Here is a 22,476-nt window from a genome sequence, read left to right as displayed (position 1 = left end):
GTGGATTCTGGTACGTTCATGGGAAATTTGAAGATGCAAAAATACGCGGAATGCGCATAATATAAAATCTAAAACGTAGTGCTTTCTGCGGTATTCAATGGAAGAGACAATTTTCTATACTAAAAATCCATTTTTCTAATCATGTTCATAAAAATGGGAATTTGCATAAATATCCGGTCTAATCATCGGATTTTCTCCATTTTACGACTTATGGAGCTGATGAATATATAGCTTCTAAAGGACACTTGTAAATTGCAAAATTTTTGGCATAAAACAGACTTGTTCATAGTTTCAAAACTAAAGCTCGAATGACATCATCATACGTGAACTTTTTTTTGTTATATTGATATCTACAATCGAATCTGTATTCAGTACTCAATTTTTTACCAACATCCTGTATATATCAGACAAGATGCAGTCGAGAGGAATTACACGATCTTTCATCGAGAGGAACCGGTCTGCCGGGAAATATTCTTGCTTCTTCTGCCAGCTCAGCTTTACCAGTTAGATTCCAATGGTAGAAGAAGGAGGTGCAGAAGCCAAGCAGACGTGGAAATGAATGTGAAACCGAACGAAGATTCATGGCCCAACGGGAAACCCTCTTACCGCCCGCATGTTAAGCCTTTCGTAAACATTTGCACTGTCTATGTAGAGAAGCGACAGCTAGTTTCCTCCACAAATATTGCCATGATCCTTATAAAATGTGTATGTGTATATGTGTATCAGTGGGGAATCGAAACGATAGAGAACCCAAAGATAGAGAATTAGGAGGATCGTGCGAAATCAGCTAATTTCTTGGCTACGAACCGCCCTAGGGCTAAATTATAGGTCTGAAATTTGATAAGAAACAGCTAACTGAATGGACTGGTCGGAGATCGATCCCAAGTCCTGATGAAAGCAAGCCGGAGGTAAAAGCAGGATTCTTTTATCGGGCTTTAAGATCGCGTTCTTTCTCCGTGTAAAATCAGAGGAACGACGTTTATTCATGGAATTTTGTCTGCTGCTAAAATATATATGCATTTAGGACGATCGTGTCGAGTTAAATATTTATAGAGTTATCTTCTGAAAAAGTAGAAAGGGATACACTTGGATTTGCTTTTCGTTTCACAATTTCTTTAAAACATTTATATCTTATCTGAATTATAAGCGTGGATTAGAAATGAAACACTTTTTTATACTTTTATACTTTAAAAAAGATTATCTTTATATACAGAAGATAGGGAAGGAAAAGGGAAAGAAAGGGAAAGAAAGAAAAACACGGGAAGGAAATTTACAATGATATACTATCGAAATTCGTAGATATTAATTAATTAATTTCGACTTCTGACTGGATGATTGAAAGCTATTATACTTGCAGACCTTCTGCTCAGGCTTAACTCCTTTCCAAGGTATGTCAAATTAAGAACATACTTGTAATGTACGATATAACCACATGGTGTTCCAACTAAAATGTAAAGAACAAGAAACGAGAGGACGTGATGTACGTGTTACGTTTCATGAATTTCTTAAAAGTTATTCTGTGTACTACGATGTTGGCCAAAAGTTTGGAAACAATGCGCGTTCTATGGAAATTAAGAATTAAAACAAAAATCTTAACTCAAGATACAACAGAAGTATATACAGATAATTTCCAATTATCCGGATGTATGTAGAGAACTATCGTAGGTCCTAATATATTTATTAACCAGAATATGAATAAATTAATATTGAATAGCTCGTAGACTACCTCTCGAACCTTTAATAATACGAACGATTGTCATGCCAAAGGGTTTTTAAAACATAGAAGATAAAACTCTCAGGAAAATTAAAATATACGAGTAAGTGAAATAGAAATATATACAGTCAGACATACTTAAGACCATTTCTGCAGAAATTGTAATGAATTCTAAGTACAATACTATAACAATTGTTACAGATAATGTTCATTCACATTGAGACATTCAGAAGACCAATTAACCAACTGCATTTTCTACAAATTTCTCAATTTCAATAGAGTTATTTAATCGGTTTAGCTTTTATGTGAATCAATCTACAGTACGACCATAAAATCTACGATCTGCTGAAATAAAGGAAATGTACATTTTCACAATCCTCAATTTTCGAAGCGAACATTAAAGAAAGAAGGAAAGAAATTTCTACTGTTGAATGTTAAACGAAATTACTATTACCGTAATTGCTACCAACCCCCCGAGAAATGTTTGAAATAATCAGGGAGACAATTAAAGGGAAACGGTCCTGACTTTTTTATTAACGTTGTAACCGACATCCTCTAAGATCTGAAGATCTGCACACCAAGTAATTAGACACCTGGGAGTGTAAAGATCCGCGTTGAGTAATTAGTTTCATCGGAAGTCTGAAAATATCTTGGTAGTATGTTAGCCTGAAAAACGTTGAAATTATTATGCACAATTTAAACCAGGGTAATGAGAACAATTTCAATTATACAAAGCTATGAATCATGAAATTCTCAAGGCTACCGAGGTTTACGAAGTATAAAGCGTAAAGAATGAGAACAGCTTGCGAAATCGCATTTGTATACCGAACGAAATACAGTACAATTTGTTGTTACAAATGTTAAACACGAGTTTAATCCTTTTCGGGCTTGTTATCGTTTAAGTCGCTCTTTTACGATCGATGGGTCCTAATTAATTAACCGACTATAGAGAGATTCGAAATAAAATACATTAAATGTATATTCGTACTTGTGATATTATTAAATTATAATTGTATTAAACGATGATATATTTAATTGAATACTAAAATAAAAAAGTTGGTAACATTGTACATGTAATAAAAAAAGATACATTTCGTCAAATATTTTCTGTTTCACCTATAAATTTTCCTATTTTAATAGTAACGATCATCTTATTAATAATTATCAAAATATTTCGTACAAAACAGGTTAAAATTATACTGCATTTTATATTATGCATTACTGTGTTATAACTTCTACATTATATCATATCACATTTATGCTTGATTCTCCTACTTAATTGCACTTTAATTTAAAGCTTAATTAAATCTAATCCCAAAATAAATCTGGCTTTACATTAGCGAAAATAATCTAAAAGGAATTACATCTAAAACGTAATTACTTTGTAATTTTTGTAAGCATCTACACCAAACCATAGATCGAAATCTTTCAAACGACCTACCAACGTAGTTACCATTAGCTAATGCGAATCATTAATTAACGAAATAACCGGTTCGCGTGAATTTCGACGATAAAATTTGTCAAATTTCACACTTCGCGAAACGTTAACGTCGGTATAATACAATGTGGTGAATTTTCTATTAGGATAAACCGTCCAGCTGGGACATATATATAATCTCACGGTTCGATTCAGCGCCGTAAGCAAATGTGGCAGGGGCACCATCATTGAAACTTTAGCATAATGTCGTAAATTACGAACTGGGGTAGCTGTAATGTCCTTCCATCCTCGCAATTTGTTCCCAGTGTACGGATAGTTAGGTCGAATATACATATAAACCGATACGATTCAACAGGTGCTACTGTAGCATGCGAAACTACGCGAAACAGTGTGCTAGGTAGAAGAACCAGTCATGGAAAATCGAGCTTTTATTTAATAGACATATGAATGATTTTAAAAAGGAAGAACTGTTAATCTGCTCAGAAATAGAGGTAATGATCAAAATAACATGTATTTGCCAGACGTTCAATTTTAACTTTTTCTAAAAAACAATGTCTTCTGAAGCATTTCACATTTTCTATTATTATGAAAATTTCTATTCCATTGAAAGTCTCGATAGATATTGTAATCAGTTGAAAGAAAAATATACATTTTATATGAATGTCGTGTAATATCTATTAGATTACTAAAAAAAATCCAAGTATTCAGTCTTAATAAATTACACAGTTTTTCAATGGGAAAGTTTCTCGTCACTGAAGATTCCAAAGTAGTTTTATGAATTTTACGACCCATGGTGGAGAAATGAAAGTATTATGAATTTTGAAAGAAATATTAGTATTCAGGGTAAACTTCACACTATTCTCGTTTAAGATATCAAGTTAGACACTTGTTGTTTTACTAAAAATCCTCTTCTCGAATTAATAAATTATTTAAAAGTCCCCTATTAAATATCTTTAAACAGCTTCAAAAGTTTGATAGCTCAAGAAAACTATTATATTTTATATTGTTTGAAACTAAATAACATTGAAACCTCGTTCACTTTATTCTACGCGCGATAATTTAATAATTTATTCGACGCATAATAAACGAATGAGACTTTGTCCATTTAGCCACAAATATGTTTCTTCGTCGACGTTTTGCGAAACGTCCCCGCTATTACCATAAACTGATTAATCGATCCGAGATAACCGACACAATAACGAAACAATTCGCAACGCAGTTCATAAATCGTCCTCGTTACCATATTAATTTGAAACGCGATCGACAACAATCGACCGACGAATATCACTATGAATTGATATAGAATAACACATAAAAGCGGTCATATTATCTTGCCAGCTGACACTATGAATTTTGGATGGGTTTAATTAATTAATTTCGCATGAGAAACTCTTCAGGGATTCGTGGCTCACATGTTTCGCTATTCGAATATTTCATCAGCAGAAAAGATGAAACTGAAGTAACTATTTAATATATTATATTTAATATCTAATATATATTATATAACACGATCGAAATGTTTAATTAATTATGTTAAGATGTGCATCATGACGCGGAATGAGGGCCAATGTACAGTTCATACACAGCTCGCTTATACGAACAGGTTATCGTTTAACGTCAGTTATGTGAACTCATAGCTGAGCGCTTATTATTCTTACTTACAGTTATACGAACGCGTATTCTGACGTGGTCGACGTTCGATACGCAACTGAATGTTTAAATGGAAAGTGTTCTTCAACCACAGTTATCCCAATGTCAGCTTCTATTATCGTAACAAATAAAAGCAATTGGTGGGTATGACTAGTGAACCTCTATTATTTACGAAATTCATCGATTATCCGAAAGACTTTGTCCCTCGACGTGTTTGAATAAACAAAGTTTCACTGTAACCGAGAAATAAATATAAAAAGAGATGCAGAATGTTGAAGCTTAATTACTATGGACTATGAACACAAAAAAATATTAATGTATGATAAGGAAGAATATTTTGATTTATTCAATTCTTTATTAAAATAGTCAAAAACACTTTGATGCGTTCTATTGACTCCGAAAAAAGAAAACCAAAGAATGTAGTATCTGATGAAAATCACAAACTTCTAACAAGAGAAGATCGAGAAATTTTCAACGAGCAATATAAAAGTGGGGGAATAATTCGTTAAAAATTATTGTTTTCCAAATAATTCGTGAAATTAATAATCCGATAAAAGTTTATATAATGTCATACTTAGCTTCATACAGAATTTCTATTTCACCATGACTGTTGTTAAAAATTCTTCGTTCTTCATCTTCAATTTCCAAAATATTCATCCAAGAAACCAGTGTGTAAAATTATACAACGCTTCAAAGTTAGTTAGAAAATTGCATTAGCCTTTGACGTACGAATTACAAGTGACTCATCAACAAATTTTTAACAGATATCAGATTGATTGATCATTTATCGATAACAACATTCGTTCATATTTCAAGACCATCCTTTTTGAAATGAAATAGTACTTAAGTACTTTAAGTAGCATTTAATTCGATTGACACTAAGTAGCACTCTTGTTGAGAATCTCTTAGTTAATAGAAAGAGAAGATTAAATATTCATCGACTTTGAAGTTTTTAGTGAAGCATACTGAAGGCTCGTGTTACTAAACAGAGATGGAAAAAGAAATGAAGAAATATACGTTTTTAAACTCGCGTTATTTTATTGTCACGTAAATGTCGGCGAAGAACAAATAAGTTCTTAGAAACCATTTAAGAACATTCAGTCATTGTAATTGATAGTGTTATTCTATTAACAGATGGTGCAAGACAAATTTACACGATATAGAAATTATCGCCATGAACCTGCAGACAACAGTAATTATTGAAGACAGTATATTACGTTTCCAAGATTCATGGTCTTGCTACGAGTACTTGTAAGTTAACTTGCAGTGAAGTTTCTTGCAGCATGCTTTGTTACTTGGAAGACAGTAATCACAAGTATAGGAATTAATTAAGGCAATTTAACAGAATCTTCTGAAATTTATAACCTTCCAAAACATTAATTTTAAGGATATTGGAAGAGAAATATTTGAAATTTTGCGAAGTTTACCTGCAAAAATAATAACTCTATCGTAATAAAGTTCCACATGCGTAAATTGACTGGTTAATAAATTTACTTCTTTAACAACTCTATACAATATAATACTCAAGGGAAAAAAATTAACGGTGCAGTGATATCGAAAAACGTACTTTCCTAGCGATTTTCGCAAAGCGTTGGAATAATTCGTTCGCATAGAGACAGTGAAAGCAAGAAACGGAAGAATGAGTAACATTTAACGTACCATAAAACAAATCGACAAAATTTCCTTTTTAATGTGCCGAAATGTACAAAACTGGAAATAATTCGCAATTGCTTCGAGCGCAAAATGATCCATAATCGTTGAACAAAAAGAAAACGTAGCTGACATAAAATATTCACGACTCAACGATTATAAATTACAAATAATAATACGTTTTACGCTATAATAAGAAATACGGTGCCGATAGCAACTAGGAATTTTATAATGCAGAAAATTCATTTTTCTATCTATTGTACAATGTTTTATATGCACATAGTATACTACGTAAGATAAATGGCAAATTACTAGATACTAAATACGTAGACGATCATATATATATTGCAATTTAATTTATTTAATTCATTGCTATCGAAAATTAATTAAATCACCCGTATACTCGTCTTGAATCATTATTTTATTTCATTTGAAGTTGTTCAATGTTTGACCCCAATTTGATCTGATCCTAATTCGAATCGTACAGCGATGCAAAGCATTTCTACGGTCGAACATCTTACAAAATAAGATTAGTTCTATCTTACATTTGTATTTACATATCAAAAAATATGTGCGATATGCACAATTTCGAACGCTCAGCCAAACTGTGAAATAGTTAGACGTGTGACCAACCTTATTGTAGTTTATAGCATGTACTATTGGAACTTGTATCGTAAAGCAAGCGGTTAAAGAAAATGAAATGTCAAATCAAATTCGTTCGTATTTCAAGAAAAGTTAGACAAGCACGTAGGATATAAGAACACGTTCGACAAGCCGTGTGAGGAACAAACGAAGCGTAAAATTGTAATTCGGTCTCTTCCAAAATCAGAAGTAAAAAGAAAGTCATCTAAAATTCCGTCACGAGATCCTAAACCGCAACCACGTTCCTGTTTCCAACAACTTTCGAAAAGATACACACAACTGAAAATTAGATTCGTTCGCGGTGGACCAGAGAGAAGGGAAATTCCGAAAAAATGGATAAGCTCGTCACGTTGAAGCTTCGACCGTGCTCTCAGACAGAATTAAAACGTTTCGGATTACGTGAAATTTGATTCACTCTCCCTATTTCCAATGCAACAGAAATTGCGAACGAGATTCACAAACCCGATAAAATTAAAAGCATCGTGTATTCTCTGAAAATTAGATAATTTTTAAAATACGCAGCCAGCTATAACAACGTTATTATGTACAGCGTTAGATAATAGCATCAAACAGATTCCATGTAAACGACGTTAGTTGGAAATTGTGTTCATTTATCGCAATTACTTTCGAAACTAATACCAGCAGCTATTAAAATTAGTGGAAATTTATGCGACCATAATTCAAAAATTGCTTCCAATTCTTTAATGAGGTTTATATAGTAGAAATGGGAAATATCACTGTTTAGAATGATCTTTAAAATGATTCTTGAAATATCGACGTTTAAAGAGAAGCGTAACTTGTAACGAGCGCCATCTCTGTCTTTATCACACGCTCCTATCTCTCACTCGCTCTCACTTTCTAACCTACCCCAAGTTTGCACCGTGTGACCTAGTCTACGGCAAAAACTGAGTCAGCACTATTAGGCTATTTACATACTACTCACATTATACGCACTACGGGGGAGAAATGTGGGTCACGGTGTGCCGATATTTATTTATAATTTTCGTACGTAAACATTGACATTGAAAATCCTGCCTGGAAACTAAATAACCCTCCAGCCCCGATATCGAAATCATCTACGACGTATTCTATCAATTTTTGTTAATTTAATTCGTATGTTGTAAGTCAACAAACGAATATATATTTTTCTTCTTTGTATTGCATTAAAAATCTCATTACGATAAACTTACGAACGACATAAATTTCCTTCGCGATTTTATACCGAAAAATATGTAAATTGCGGCGGTTAAAGTAAAACAAAATGCATTTTCAAAAACTTCCCTTTTTTATCTTTCAATCGTACTATTCAAATATTGTATAATTTTTCGTAGTGTATCTGACAGTCGAACAAAACGATCAAACGATGAATGACGAACATTCCTGTAATACGACAGATTTAATCAAGCTACTTTTAAATATATAATGATTGAAATTCAGCAAGAAACTGAAACCTGATACTCGTACTCGTTTCGAATTTTAAAAATGCACGGGACGACTAAAGTATGGAAAACTGAATTTTACGGGGAATATTAAAAGCTAACATTCGAACTGTTCATCCTTTAAACGCGAATGCATACATGTATCCCAAGAGTTAAAATCTTCATTTCTATTATTTTATATTTATGTCGTAATAAATGACGCGGCGACTTTTTCTAACGATCGTGACAAAAATTAACCGTAAATAAAAATGCATGAAACGAATGATATAAAAAAAGTACAATAACGTTTTGATACATGTACAATGTTATAAACCAGCGTGCTTAATTATAAAATTAATTTCAGCGTGTCGTGATTTATGTTCCAGGATCGATAAGCAATATAGACGGCGCTGAGTACAACTGCAATAAAACTGCAGTGCGAAAAGTTATCAGTGGAGTCGTTGGAGCAGCAAGCTCGGTCACATCCATCCAAGTAGCAAACCTTCTTCGACTCTTCCGAATACCGCAGGTACGTGCCTTGAATTATAACTTCCAAGACTACGTTTAAAGTATTCCTTTGTATCAACTTGAGTTCCACATCCATTCGTATGTACGATCAAGCAAGGCAAATATTTTTGTAGAATCAAGAACAGAAACATTTTACAGAATTTAATTTCGAAACACTGTAACCTACATAAGAATCATATGACTAAGTGAAAGATCACACACAAGATCAAATAAAACGAATATTTTTGTAAAATCAAGGACAGGAGCATTTTACTCGATCTAATCTAGAAATACCGAGTTCTATATAAAAATTACGCCACTGATGAAACGATCACACATTCGATCAAATGAAAGAAACGCTTTTGTAAAATGAAGGACAAAGGCATTCTCTATTTGATCTAATTTATAAATGCAATAACCTTAAAAGAATCGTATAACCGATTGAAACTTACATAACATATTATGCAATGTAGAAAGATGAATAGCAAAATTAGGAAAAAACGTTTACACGATCATATTTATTCCAAGTCGGGACATGATTGAATAAAAAATTCACTATAAAAGAGTTTCGATCTTATAGATATTCTTCAGGAAAGAAGGATATGAAAGTTAAAAGACTTGCGGTTGCAATTTTTAAAAAATGAAGATACTAGCTAACTTCAGCGAACTACAAAGCTTTGTTCACAGTGAAACTTTACGGAACTTCAAGGAAACCACGGCCTAAAATTGGTGTGGCGTGAAATCGGCTGTTACGGAAGTTGCGCGATACAATTCTTGGAATAAATAGAAATTTTAATTTCTCTTTGTAGCCACTGTAACGTAATCTCCACTAAATTTTCATATTCTTCTAAATTTCAATATTCCAAAATATCTTCATATTCGTGTAAATCTTTATGTTTTAAATTCTAAAATTTAGCTCGAAAAAGCTCACGTCCAACGTACAAACTAAATCAATCTCGTTTCTACTTCAAGAAATACTGAAATAAAACGCACACGTGTAAGTTAACTGAATACAAAGAACGAAATAAAATTATGGTCAGAAAAAGTTCTTATCACGCATCTGGCAACTCTTTCTCCCAACGCACCACTTTCTCATATTCTTCCATTTGCACCAGATAGCAATCACTACCAACGAATAAGTTAACAGTATTCATTCGCGTGGCAACGATACTTGTTTAGCTACTTTTCTCTTATTCCTGGGCAAGCAAAAAGGATTACACACATCAAACTGGATGCGTGTAATACGAGCTTTCGCAGTTACCAACTTCTGGTTTTAGAAAGTGCAAGATAGAAGTTAACCAGAGCGAAAGCAACGAACGTGTTCTTCGTCGATAGCATCAGGAGGGAGAACAGAGGGCAGATTCTCCGTCATTTTCCTTTTTTCTTGAAAATTTACAAGGAAGAAGCAAACTGGAGCGAATATTTCGTAAAATAAGCTGGATTGAAAGTAACGCTCATAGTACGCTATGAAATGAAAATTCAACGACATAAAAAGCTATCTCAGAACGTCTTCTTAGCGCGTTCGTCTTCTTTGTTTCGTAGTCCGTTCTTCTTCCGTTTCGTAGTCCGGTCGTTACCATCAACGCCGTCTACGAATGTCCTTTTGAAGTTGGATTACCACGTATCTTAGAATCTAACTCTTAAAGAAATTGTGAAACATTACCCGAAGAAGGAAGAAGGAACAGAAGAGAAAAATGGAAAACGTTTCTGGAAGTTGCATTAAAATTTAATGATTCAAGTTTGGATGTTGAGTGGAAAATTCCAATGGAAGAGGGAAATTTCTGAACGTTTCTACGGGCTGCTTCTGTGGAAAGCAAGCTACAAATTTTGCATTTCGACGGCACAGAGAGAGTGCTGTTCTGTGTCTTGAATTAAGTGGCAGGAACTTCATCGGTCCATCGATATATCTTTGCATCTCTCTAGAATCTCCTTCAAAGTAAACTTTGACTTTTATTTAAAGAATCCCGATGAGAAATGAGAAGGCGAAGAAATTTTTTTTGGATGAACTAGAGAATATTGTCTTTTTATTGTTTTGCCATCTCAGAAACAATCGGATAATTAATCTGTAATTTATAAATTATTTGTCTCTGAGAGGACTCTGAATTCTTGTTTTAACTTTGTTTGTAATTGTAACAAATCGTGATAAACAAATATATATTTTTTCAAACGATAAAATAGATGCATTTTACCAAATAATCAGAGAAGTTACATGCATGAGAAAAATACTAAGCAACGCGATTAATAAAATACAGTAGAACAAAATATATTTTATTTTATTTTATTTCGAATATTCTTATTCTCTTTCACCTTTAGATCTTTTTAAGATGTTCGACCCATCTTTCCAAGCCTTAAATCGCCAGCAGAATGAGGAATTTTCAATTAGTTTGTGCAACTTAAGCGGAGAAGAGCAAAACATCGTGACACGCCACTTCAAGGAGAATGTTACGTATTGGAACGGAACTAATTTTCCGTGGGAGGTGGAGCTAACATTTCGTGGAGGCGACAAACGCTTCGTCGGGTCATTGTATCACAGGAATTGCCCCACGGAATTACTCGCAGAATCAATTTGAAGATTCAGCGAACCATTCTATCAGGTGGATTTTCTTGTTGGTTAGTGCCTCCGACAGGATGCATAACTACCTTTCGCGTCACCGTCAGTTAAAATCGATATTGTGGTCTGTTATCGACGCGCTATGTTGTTATGTGATTACGTAAAAACGAAAGACGCGATAAATTTACCGAACATGCCCGAAGAGAACGTAAAAGGAAATTTGAAATTCAGATGCCTGTTTGTTAAAACTACAGTTTGACAGTTCTTCTCTAACGCTAGATTTATCGAAGACTAAAATATAAGGCTTGAAACCAAAGAAATGAAAATTGGAAGATATATAGAAAACTATTGAAGCACTATTCTAATTTTACGTTCTAAATTTTGGTTATAAAAAGCACGCAAAATCAACAGAAACGAGCCATTCCAAGTTTATAAAATTTCCACGAGACATTTCGATTTTTTATAATAGACTTCTACAGACCGTGAAATTAAAAATTTTCTGCATTCTCCATACATCTAGAGATGTATTTCCCTTGTTATACATGCAAATACAATACATACATAATGCATACAATAATAATACACATATGTGTAGCTTTTAATAGACGAAATTTCCATTCTATAATATACTGCGCATATTTACATTGTAAATTCGGTTACATAATGTCTAGATTATACAATGTCTATGTTAAGCAGCTTACATTTACATAAACTATGGCAAATAAAAATCGATGTTTAAACGGAAAATAAGGAATTTGAATGTTATCGATAAAAGTATCAGATAATGATCAATCATCGTTGAACTACGTGTATAATTGATATCTCTGTATTAAGTAAAATGAAAAAACAAGTTCAGTGCATGAGGCACGTTAACCACGCTATATCGTTTCTCCTGGCTGTACATTTCACTTGGCGTTTATAAAAGCCTCTGCTGTGCCTCGTAAATTCAAAAGCTGCCGGTTGATTTGCGGAAACGTATCGATTCATTGAGACCGCAATATCCTGCTATCCCGATAAACCTTCGTAGAGTATATTTCACAATTAATGGTGTATTAAAGAATCTTTATGCCAGTGGATATTAAATACCTCGACGAAATTGATTTATTTTAACATCGATCACTCGTACATAATTTTAGAATACAATGGTCCATATCAGACGAAGAGGTGAACATTTTTAAGTTTGGTATGAGAAGAACTTATTCGTTGGTTTCTTACGTAGATTTAGTTCTTCCAACGTTATAAATTATAAATTCGTATATAAGATTCAAAAAAAGGGTTTATCGTGCGTTGCGAACTCATTTATGTGTCTCATATACAATATGATTATTATTTTTCTAATTTTCAGAGATGATAGAGCAACGTATCCGATGTTAATTTTTTATTACAAATCATATCGACGGGATAGCAAACGAAAATGAGAAAACTCAGGAAACGTTTAATTCTTAATTCTCCTCGTTAATAAGACTAACAAAAAGCAGATAAAAATACCTATTACACCTCGAGATTGTCAAAATTTTGCATCTATTATAGACGAAGATATATAGTTGGCTAAGAATCGACAGTGTTGTAAATCTGTTTATTGTTATTACTCATAAAATTCTGTTTAAAATTTATCATTACAAGAGATTTATTATATTTTTTGAAATTATGAATACCCATGATTCAAACTTTTATATCGCTATAATTTTCAGCTTGTCATATTCTTCTAATGGATTTGAAAATTCTGCGATGACATAAGTGTCACACAGAAATCCAAAGATATTACTTTATGCTTCCTATATCTCCTTTTGCAGAAAAAATCTACAATATCCGTAGATATACATAAAACAGCATGAAAATTCAGTGGAGGCAATAAACAACTTCACATCATTAATCATGTGACGAAGGTAGTAGTATCAGTGGACCTTAAACCGTGGCACATCAAGTTTCCATGTGCAATATTGCCCTTCCTCATCTGTATGCGTCTTCGAGTTTTGCACACAAATCGTATTAATCAATCCAACGTAATTTCTATTTTACGTGACCCCTTTGTTGTATTTCTTTCATGTGTCACAGGCGTAGAAATACAATTCTGCGTGGAGAAAAGAAAGGAAATTAAGTTTCTTGTCTTAAATGAATCGACTACAAAGTGGCAATTTTCGAATATCTAGATCGGCCTTAATGTCAACGAGGTTTGCAATTATGTGATTTGTTCCTATTTCTGTTAAACATTAATTACGCATTGATGCAATGAAATTAAGGAATAAATAAAAAATGAATTGATCAGTTTCGTTTCTAAGAGGCTCATATACATACGTATCATTATACTCGCATTTATAGGAAATAGAAAAAAAATAATTCGCCTGTACTGATTTTTAATTTCGTGAAAAAAAGATGTAAACGGAAAGTTAATTAAAATAAATAGTAAAAATTATATAGTACTTCTATGAACTAAGAAAATATTTCTTTCTTATTTGCTAAAGTAAAAGCTGCAAATGAAGCGTCAGTCTTTAACGTGTGCAAGAAAAGTCTGAAAACACATAAATTATGACCCAACCTTTATCTACCCAAATTGATAAATCTTAGTTACCGCGGAGTAAACCCATAAAGAACAAGTATCATAAATCTGTCCATTACGCCTCGCTGGGAATAAAAAATGGACCAGACAAAGACAAAATTTCCAAATCCCTTTTCATTCTTCGTTAGTCCCACCGCTGTCACCCAATTCCTACAATCCACTTCGTTCTTTTCCGCCAAACATCACCCTTTTTTCTCATCCCTCTTAGCATATATCGACAAACCTTATTCGTATCCTGTACATATTCTTGAACAAGACGATTTTTCCCTTTTTTCCTTTTCGATGCATATCCAGCAGCTTGATTTTCCAGCTCGTTGTTCGTAATGCTGAAATATTCACGACAATGCCAATGGCTCGGTAGATAGTTAGGAAAAGACGTATGCATCGACGAACAATGGAACATTTACACACGCACAATTGCGTTTCATTTTTTGCTCGTTTCATCCGATACCGGTTTGTTTTTCGCATGATGCAAGCGATTGGCCTCTGCGATGCCAATCGTGGTCATCAGTGCTCCTTTAAACACTGCTCATCCAAGTTGCTGTCACCTATTCACGCTCGTTTAAGCGTAATGGTCCTTCGTATAATCGTTCTTTCAAATCCACTGTTGTATTATGTTCATCAGTATTTACCAAGAACCGGTTTTAGTAGAACAAAGAATAAACTTCGTACATCGAGAATGAAAAGTGAGTATATGTGTTATAAAAATGAGACTTGAGTATTGTACATATACCAAATGTTTTTTTTAGTATCAATTTGTATTCCTACATATTTTATATTCAATTGGCGTTCAATCTACGCAACATGCGTGTAAGAGTTTTTGAATAAATTGAATTACGCAAGGGTTCGTATTCACATTCTGAAAATTTAATAGGAAACGTAATTTGATAATTGACAAAATTTTGACGAAGATCAAACGGCAAAGTTGTGGTAAAGTTCTCTTCGTCAAATTCTAAGCATTTCCATGATATGAATAGGGAGGAAAAAGAAATTTTAAAATATTTCTCCTGGCTGGAGAAAAAAACGGGACAAAGTTATGAAAGATCCTGATGTACACGCGAAGCTACTGTGAGAGGACTATAAGGTTGAAAGTACTCAGGACGATAAATCAAAACTCTGTGCGGGTAAGAGAATATACACGAAACTGGGAAACTTCTGTCCTGTTGCTCGACGCTCGACAGATTCGGCTTGTGAAACCCCCGAAAGCATAAAGTTTTAAAGAGATTTTGTGAGGATTTGCAAAAGAGGAAGCTGGATCAGGAACACTATAAATCCTAGGCAAAAGACTGCGTGAATTTAATTTTGTCGCGTAATTTCTGACAGGCGTCTCTATCTATTTTCGAAAGAAGGTATAAACTCGTGAAACAGAAAGACTGTATAAAGATACTCTCTAAATAGAGCTTTGAGAATGAAGAATGAACTCCGGTAACGTTCCGAAGTAAATATAAATCAACCTACCCTCGAACAGTCTACCTGAGAGCTACCAACTCATAAAACGCGCCACAATATCTTTTTGCGAATAAAAATAAAGTATTCTCTTTCGGAAAATTTTCGGAGTGTATGAAACAGAAGGTAGCATTTGTATTCTACTTTAAACTGGGACATTCGTTCGTTAAATAAAGTTTATGATTTTTAGAAAACTTTTACTTCATTCGTTTCCCTATTTATGCTTTTTCTCCGCAAATATTCACCTTTTTTATAAATTACTATTTAGATAATTTTAATAATAACTCGAGGAATGTCATCTTTAATTTGTGGTGGAAAAAATCTATAAACAATAAACCACAACATTAGGAAGCTTTATTTGCGACAGAACCATTATTTCTCTTTTATGTTTGGAATATATAATACATATTTTATATTATATCGCAAGACGGATCTTAATTTGCAAATTTATGAGTTGGAACGAATAAAGTGATAACTTTCCAATAATTAGAAATTTTGTTCGAAGAGCGAATGCCTAGATTGAAAATGGAACGCCTGTAATAAAGGAATAATTTCATTTTTGATAAGTTAAGAGAAGATAGGATAAGGAACGCGGAGAAGGTTAATAAGTATAGTATTCGGGAGCGACGCGATGAACTTAGGAAAATTTGTAACTGCCAAGAATTTATCGGCGTAGCTACTTTCTCACCCCTCGGAGTTATACGAGAGGTCAGCAAAGGGATGACGCGAACTTCCTCCTTTGGATTTAAGTTTGTTATTAAACTCGCACGTCTGACCTCACATGCCTGCCAGCTTACTAACAAACTTGGCCTATTATTAGGTACACGTAAGGGAAAAGAGGCCTATCATGTTCATTACGTCGGAAGAGAATGTTTAAAAAGTTACCTATTTCTCCATATAACTTATTTTCCTGAAAAGTTCGAATTGAATCGTTTTAATTAGCACGACAGCAACGCTCTTTTATTTGACACGAGATATCCTGAGAAACGCGAAACGAAACTTCGAAAGTAGGTAGCACGGTTTAGTAGATAATATCCTTGTTTCGGTCAGATACTGGGGGAAATTACGGTTAATTAACTATGTATAGAAGTTGGCCAATTTCTCCGTTACAATTCCTCCTAAAGTGTTGTTAATAAGTAACGCAGAATGGTAGAACAGTCCCGTAAACAATTGAGACTCATCTTTATTTAAAATAGAGGATTGTAATACTAATACTCTCTTTAGGAGTTTCTCCCATTTTTTATGAACTTTTATTACTGATTATTTCTTATTAAAGTAATTTATTAAAATATCCGCGATATGCAAAAATGTATAAAATATTTAGATCGAGTTCTCGTTAATTAAATTTTTTTATAAACCCATGAAAGCACGTACCAATGGTTCTATTATCGGATTCGTGCTATGCAGATATCCAGCTTTCGCGAGAGACAGATATTAGCAGAAATACCATTTGATTCAGATAATAAGATGTATTGGCGTAATCGAATCATTTTGTGCTTCGGAACAGACACGAGGTGTTAACTTACAGAAGTCCCGTGAGAATAACAAGTCCTTCGGACTATCAACTATTCCTGTCATTGCATTTCAGAATTGGCTAATACCATCATACAATCGAATATCACGCATCACAGACCAGACCTTGATACTATTGAACGCGATTAATTATTACCATCTGCAATTCGAATAGCTATTTCGTTGTCTATAAACTCGTGTTGCACTAAAATAATAAAATTAATAACTTTATCAGCAGTTTTTTACTATAATTAATATCGTTTACAATCTCTAATCTCGAATCTGATTCCACGAAATAAATGTCAATTATTCGATTATTAGTCGATCTATCATTATTAACGAAGCAATTATTTAGTTAATTTCGCTTTACATCGTTATACACCACATAAATATAGATACAGATATAGTTTCTATAATATATATAATCCAAAAGCTAATAGATAAATATACAGACACATCAATTAATCCACTAACTATATATATTCCAATATTCGTTCTGCTCATTGAGGTATTTTAAAATACAATAGATGTTTTATGACTAAACGATAAATTTTTCACGACGCGAAATCGTAACTTAATGTCGATATATCGACGTGTCTGGCTGTGACACTCCCGTTCTATTTATGAATATTAAAATCTACCCATCTGTATATAAATATAAAATTTTGTATTATGTACTTTATATGAAACCACTATATTCATTTGCAATAATTTCTGATTTTGTATAAAATAGCTAGGAACACATGAAATCTGGAAATTTAATTTTTCCTCTCAAATTTAATTTATTTACTTATTGTCGTCCTAGACATAGTTAACTTTGAAATTTAATTTTCATTTTATATCACGTATTAATTCGTATCCCTTACTACTGTCTGACAAGTAGAGCGTCATTTTACTTGTAAACTCTACTACAGACTTTAAACGTATCACTGAAATAATATGATTAAGCTATTTTGGCTAGGAAAGTAACTAAGCAATTTTATATCGTGAATGCCTTGACACTAAAAACTTTGTAATTTAATTTACGATTTTTATCGCAGATTATTTCTTATCACTCACCAATGTTACGTAACTCGTTTATCGTGTGACAGCGTAACGATGAGAATGAATGGGCGATTGGCTTATCGCTGAAACGTTTATCTTAGCTCGGCAACGGAAATTACAGAAAGAGCACACCTGCAAAAGACATAATATGTCAGTCAAAAGTCTCGTACTCTATATCGAGAGTATGAACGTCCGCTCTATCGACCGTATTTGCACGAAGCTCTCGAAACGCGATAACATGCAGTTCTAGCCAGTCTCATCAAGCAGGTAATTCATCAGCAATAATAGCATTTCACAGCCATTGTATGATGGTATCGATCTAGTGAGTTATATCGAATTCAGACTAATCCTCCACCTTGATCCGTCTTTGAGGCTTAGGATAATTAAAATTATCCTTCATCTGTTAATAGAAGCTAATGTTAAGTATAATATGTTTCATGATTCTTTCATTTCTGCGCGCGAAGGATAGTATAAGAGCCGTGATACTTAACAAGTACATATTTCTAAAAATAAGAATATACTTTTGTATATTATATTATATACTGTATACTTACATTTTTATACTGAAAGAATTTAAATTGAAGAATATAAAGAAAAATTGAAGAAAATATGATGTTAATTCTAATAGAGAATTGTAGTGGCAAAATTAATATGTAATAAATCTTAGTATAAATATTATAATAATTGAAAGAGAGATTAGAGAGAGAGAGAGAATTGTGAAACTTACTGAAAAGATGATACAGCTGAATTCTTTCCGAAAAATGAGATAATTATATGACATCCAGTTTGATTTAGAAAATTTTGTTATGAATTTGCAGACTTTTATGAGTACGTATTATAGTGACTTTATTTTATATACCTACTTACCATGATAGAACAGAAAACTATAATTATTTAACTAAAAATATTTCGTAATAAATTAACATATTTCAACTAGAATAACTGAATCAATACAACTAATCAACTCGTAACGACTAACGACACGCACAACTCGTCCCAACTAACAACTCACAACTCATGTTAACCAACAACAACAACCACCTTTACCGCCAAAGCGTCCCTTCTGAATAGTTCCCATACTCCTATCACATACACGTTTTTATAGTCGTCCATGACCAAATATGATCACGTTCGGCTTTCTAGGCAACCGCTTTTCTGAAAGAGCCACAGACCTGTCGCTGGGTCCGATAACTCATTTCCCATTTGCCGTGACAGCATTTTCACTTTCTATCTGCACTGTAGCTCGTAATGCTTGCAAGTTTCACATGATTATTTCACGATACTACTTTACCTACTACTTAACTTTACTTACAACTTGTTCATATTAAAAATTTTTAAAAATGTTTCACCCCTCATATGTTACGTTATTATAATTCCGAATTGATTTAAGAAGTATAAATAAATAATTAGTAGTTACTTGTTTTGCAACAAATGTCCGTGCTTCGTTGCTCAAAGAATTATGCTCTAACGAAAAGAAATTTTATTCTTCTCCAACGAGCTATAGCACGCTTAAACTAAGACGGACTTTAATCCCAACTTTACTCATAAACATTAACCCCTCCTCGTTTCGCCTCTGCATCCCTTTTAATACATCTATATAAAAAAAAATCGAGGCGATGGAAACAAAAAGATACAGCCAGACGATATTGCGCTAGTGGGGAAATTTACGAGTAAATAAACGCCAGTCATATTTGATGATAAAATTTAATAAAGGTCCACACGGTCAGATACAGGCCATGTTCCACAATTAGTTGCAAGGCTGGAAATTTATCGAAAACGCGAGAAGAATAAGAAAAATTTGTTTCTGCAATCAGTTTATACCGTAATTCAAGCATTCCGTCATCGAATTAAATTCGACGCTATTGATACCAATCAATAATGTGCTATTGAATTTCCCCATTGCAGTATAGCTGAATAAATAATAGTCCGTAAACTGTCCGCGATCGTTCTGCACACAAACGAAATTGGACAACACAAATAAAATTAGTAATTAATAATCGATCTTCGTAAAAAATCCCAAACAAGAGTTTAACGAAGAAGTTCACAATAAATAAATACAATGGCTACAATTAATTGGTAGTGTAATAAATTTCGTATGATTTTGTTACGCCGCCTAAAACATCTGCACGCCAGCCCGCGCGACCGGACAACAACCGGCCTGCGTAACGTCACTTCGACCCTCAATAAACCTAAGGACCCACCATAACTTTCACTTCCCTGTATTGTTTCGCCATGTGTCTTCAATCCGTTTGTCTTGAAGAATTTCTAAAGCTTAAAAATATTCTCGAAACACAGTCGGTTTTTAGAGAGGTCCTTGGATTTATTAGGCGCACTTAAAACACGGAGAAAGCGGGTATGCACCCATTAGGAAAATCCGAATAGCCCTCTAATAAAACAAGCTAGGTTTTCCTCACGAACACGGTCATCTATCCACCACGATGGTAAGAGACTTCCTACTCATCCCTTCGAGCAGTAGTGCAGGTCATGACCAATCGACACCGCGGTTCGTTACCCTCACTTTTCCTAACGAAAGTGGGAACAACGAATCCGCGTTCTTTAGGCACAGGGGCACACCCACACCGAACTTTTCTTCCGTATTAGAAAAAGAGCGACAGTTAGTCTAAAAACTAACGCCTAACGCGGCAGTCTACACATAGCGCGAGAGTCGCATACTTTACGCAAACCTTTGTCGGTTCTCGGTGTTGTCGAACATACATCTCCTCTCCTAAATATATTATAGTGCTACGTCCACTAATACATTAACTTTCATTACAAGAGCCCTGCTCCAGCGCACAGATCTATCTCATCTTCGTGCGACAAGTTGTTATCTATTTATCTTTCCTCGACAGTGTAATCTAAGTGTTGGAAATATATAATTTATAATTCTGTGAATCACAGTGTTATACAAACTCAATCACCCCTATTATCTCAACGGAAATCAGGGGATCGATCAATTCGTGGTGTCGATTGTTATAATCGTAACGGGAATTTACGACTGCCGTTGACGTCTCTCCTCTCGATTACGTCTCCCCGCGATTGGTCGAGAATACAGATTTAATAGTACCTGCATATAACTACAAAAATTGAATGTGAATAAAGATGAAACGCAGAACCTGATGAAGAAGCTTTTCATTAAAAAACAAGGATATCTGCCAATACCTTTTGCCACTCTAGAAATTTTTATTATTATTTGATTTTTGTTATTTGAAGTAATGTCAGAAGGATTGTAAAATGAACCGGAAAATAGTGGAAATAATGGAAATATTCATATGTTTGTGGATATAACTAAAGGAATTGGATCTGAATGATTTGTTTCTCGTTTATTAAACGTTATAATTACTTTCTATATTTACTTTCTATATTTACATGTATAAATGGCTATTTTGAATTTTCGGGAAATTTCATATTTTTATGAACGTACCCAGAAAAATGGAATCTAAATGCCAATACGTTTCGCTTACTAAATACTGTAACAAGTATTATACTTTAGATATTTCATATATTTGTACGAATAATATGCATTCCCTATATTTTTCTATCATTAGCTATCTCATAAATAAATGCATGAATATCAACAATCAACTACGTAATTAATAATTATTATGTACAATGTTTTATCCAATCGCTGTTTGTATGCTAATAAGCGTTTAACAGATATTCTCGGGAAAACTTGTCGAAGCCAATCGATAAATGCATCGTCACTCTCGAAATTACTAAACTTTATTGCTGGAAACACGGTTAAAACGATCAGAAAAAGTGTTGCGTTGAAAAATGGTATCGAATTGCAGGAAGCAATGTCGAGAAACAAAGAGGGGAAGAACAAGTTGTAGAACGAGAAAGACAAATGACAAGAAAGTTGTTTTCGAGCTATTGTAATAGCCGCCACGTTATTTTCTAGCTGGCGCTTTATAACGATAAAAGCGTCGAAATGGCAAGGAAGCCAAAACGGCCATTACGAAGTGATAAAGAAAAACGTGAAACGCTGAAGAAACACGGGTCAAGAAAACGATTAGATTACTCGAGCCCGGTAGTCGATTAGTCTTCGCGATAGTTTACAGGTTCGCAAGAAACTTTCCAACCTAGTAGAAAAAGTTAACCGGCAATTATCTCGAGTGACTGGCTAAAGAATATAAAGGGCAACGAAGTTCAGACGAGAAAGATCGCAAAATTTTAATTGCTACATTATTAACAACGAGTCGAATTGCATAACGCGAATATTAAATGAATAAATTATTAAAATTTAAAGGAAATTACGGATTAAATTGTAAACAGAACCACGCGCGCCAGTTGTCATCGAATGTAGCTTTAATTAAAATTTTTCTTCAACCGTTAATTATAAATATTCGA

The 22,476-nt window shown here is 33.7% G+C and overlaps 1 protein-coding gene across 1 annotated transcript in view; it reads left to right on the top strand.

Moving 5' to 3' along the window:
- LOC117216635 overlaps positions 1-22,476 on the top strand; it is a 176,719-nt gene that overhangs the window by 120,078 nt on the left and 34,165 nt on the right. Inside the window, exon 2 of the mRNA XM_033463515.1 lies at positions 8,899-9,041. Within this exon, the coding sequence (XP_033319406.1) occupies positions 8,899-9,041 (143 nt within the window). The remainder of the gene's footprint in view (positions 1-8,898; positions 9,042-22,476) is intronic.

This window comes from Bombus bifarius, unplaced genomic scaffold, assembly GCF_011952205.1.
Source record: "Bombus bifarius isolate JDL3187 unplaced genomic scaffold, Bbif_JDL3187 scf7180000010271, whole genome shotgun sequence".
NCBI lineage: Eukaryota > Metazoa > Arthropoda > Insecta > Hymenoptera > Apidae > Bombus > Bombus bifarius.
This window is presented reverse-complemented; position numbering and strand designations above follow the sequence as displayed.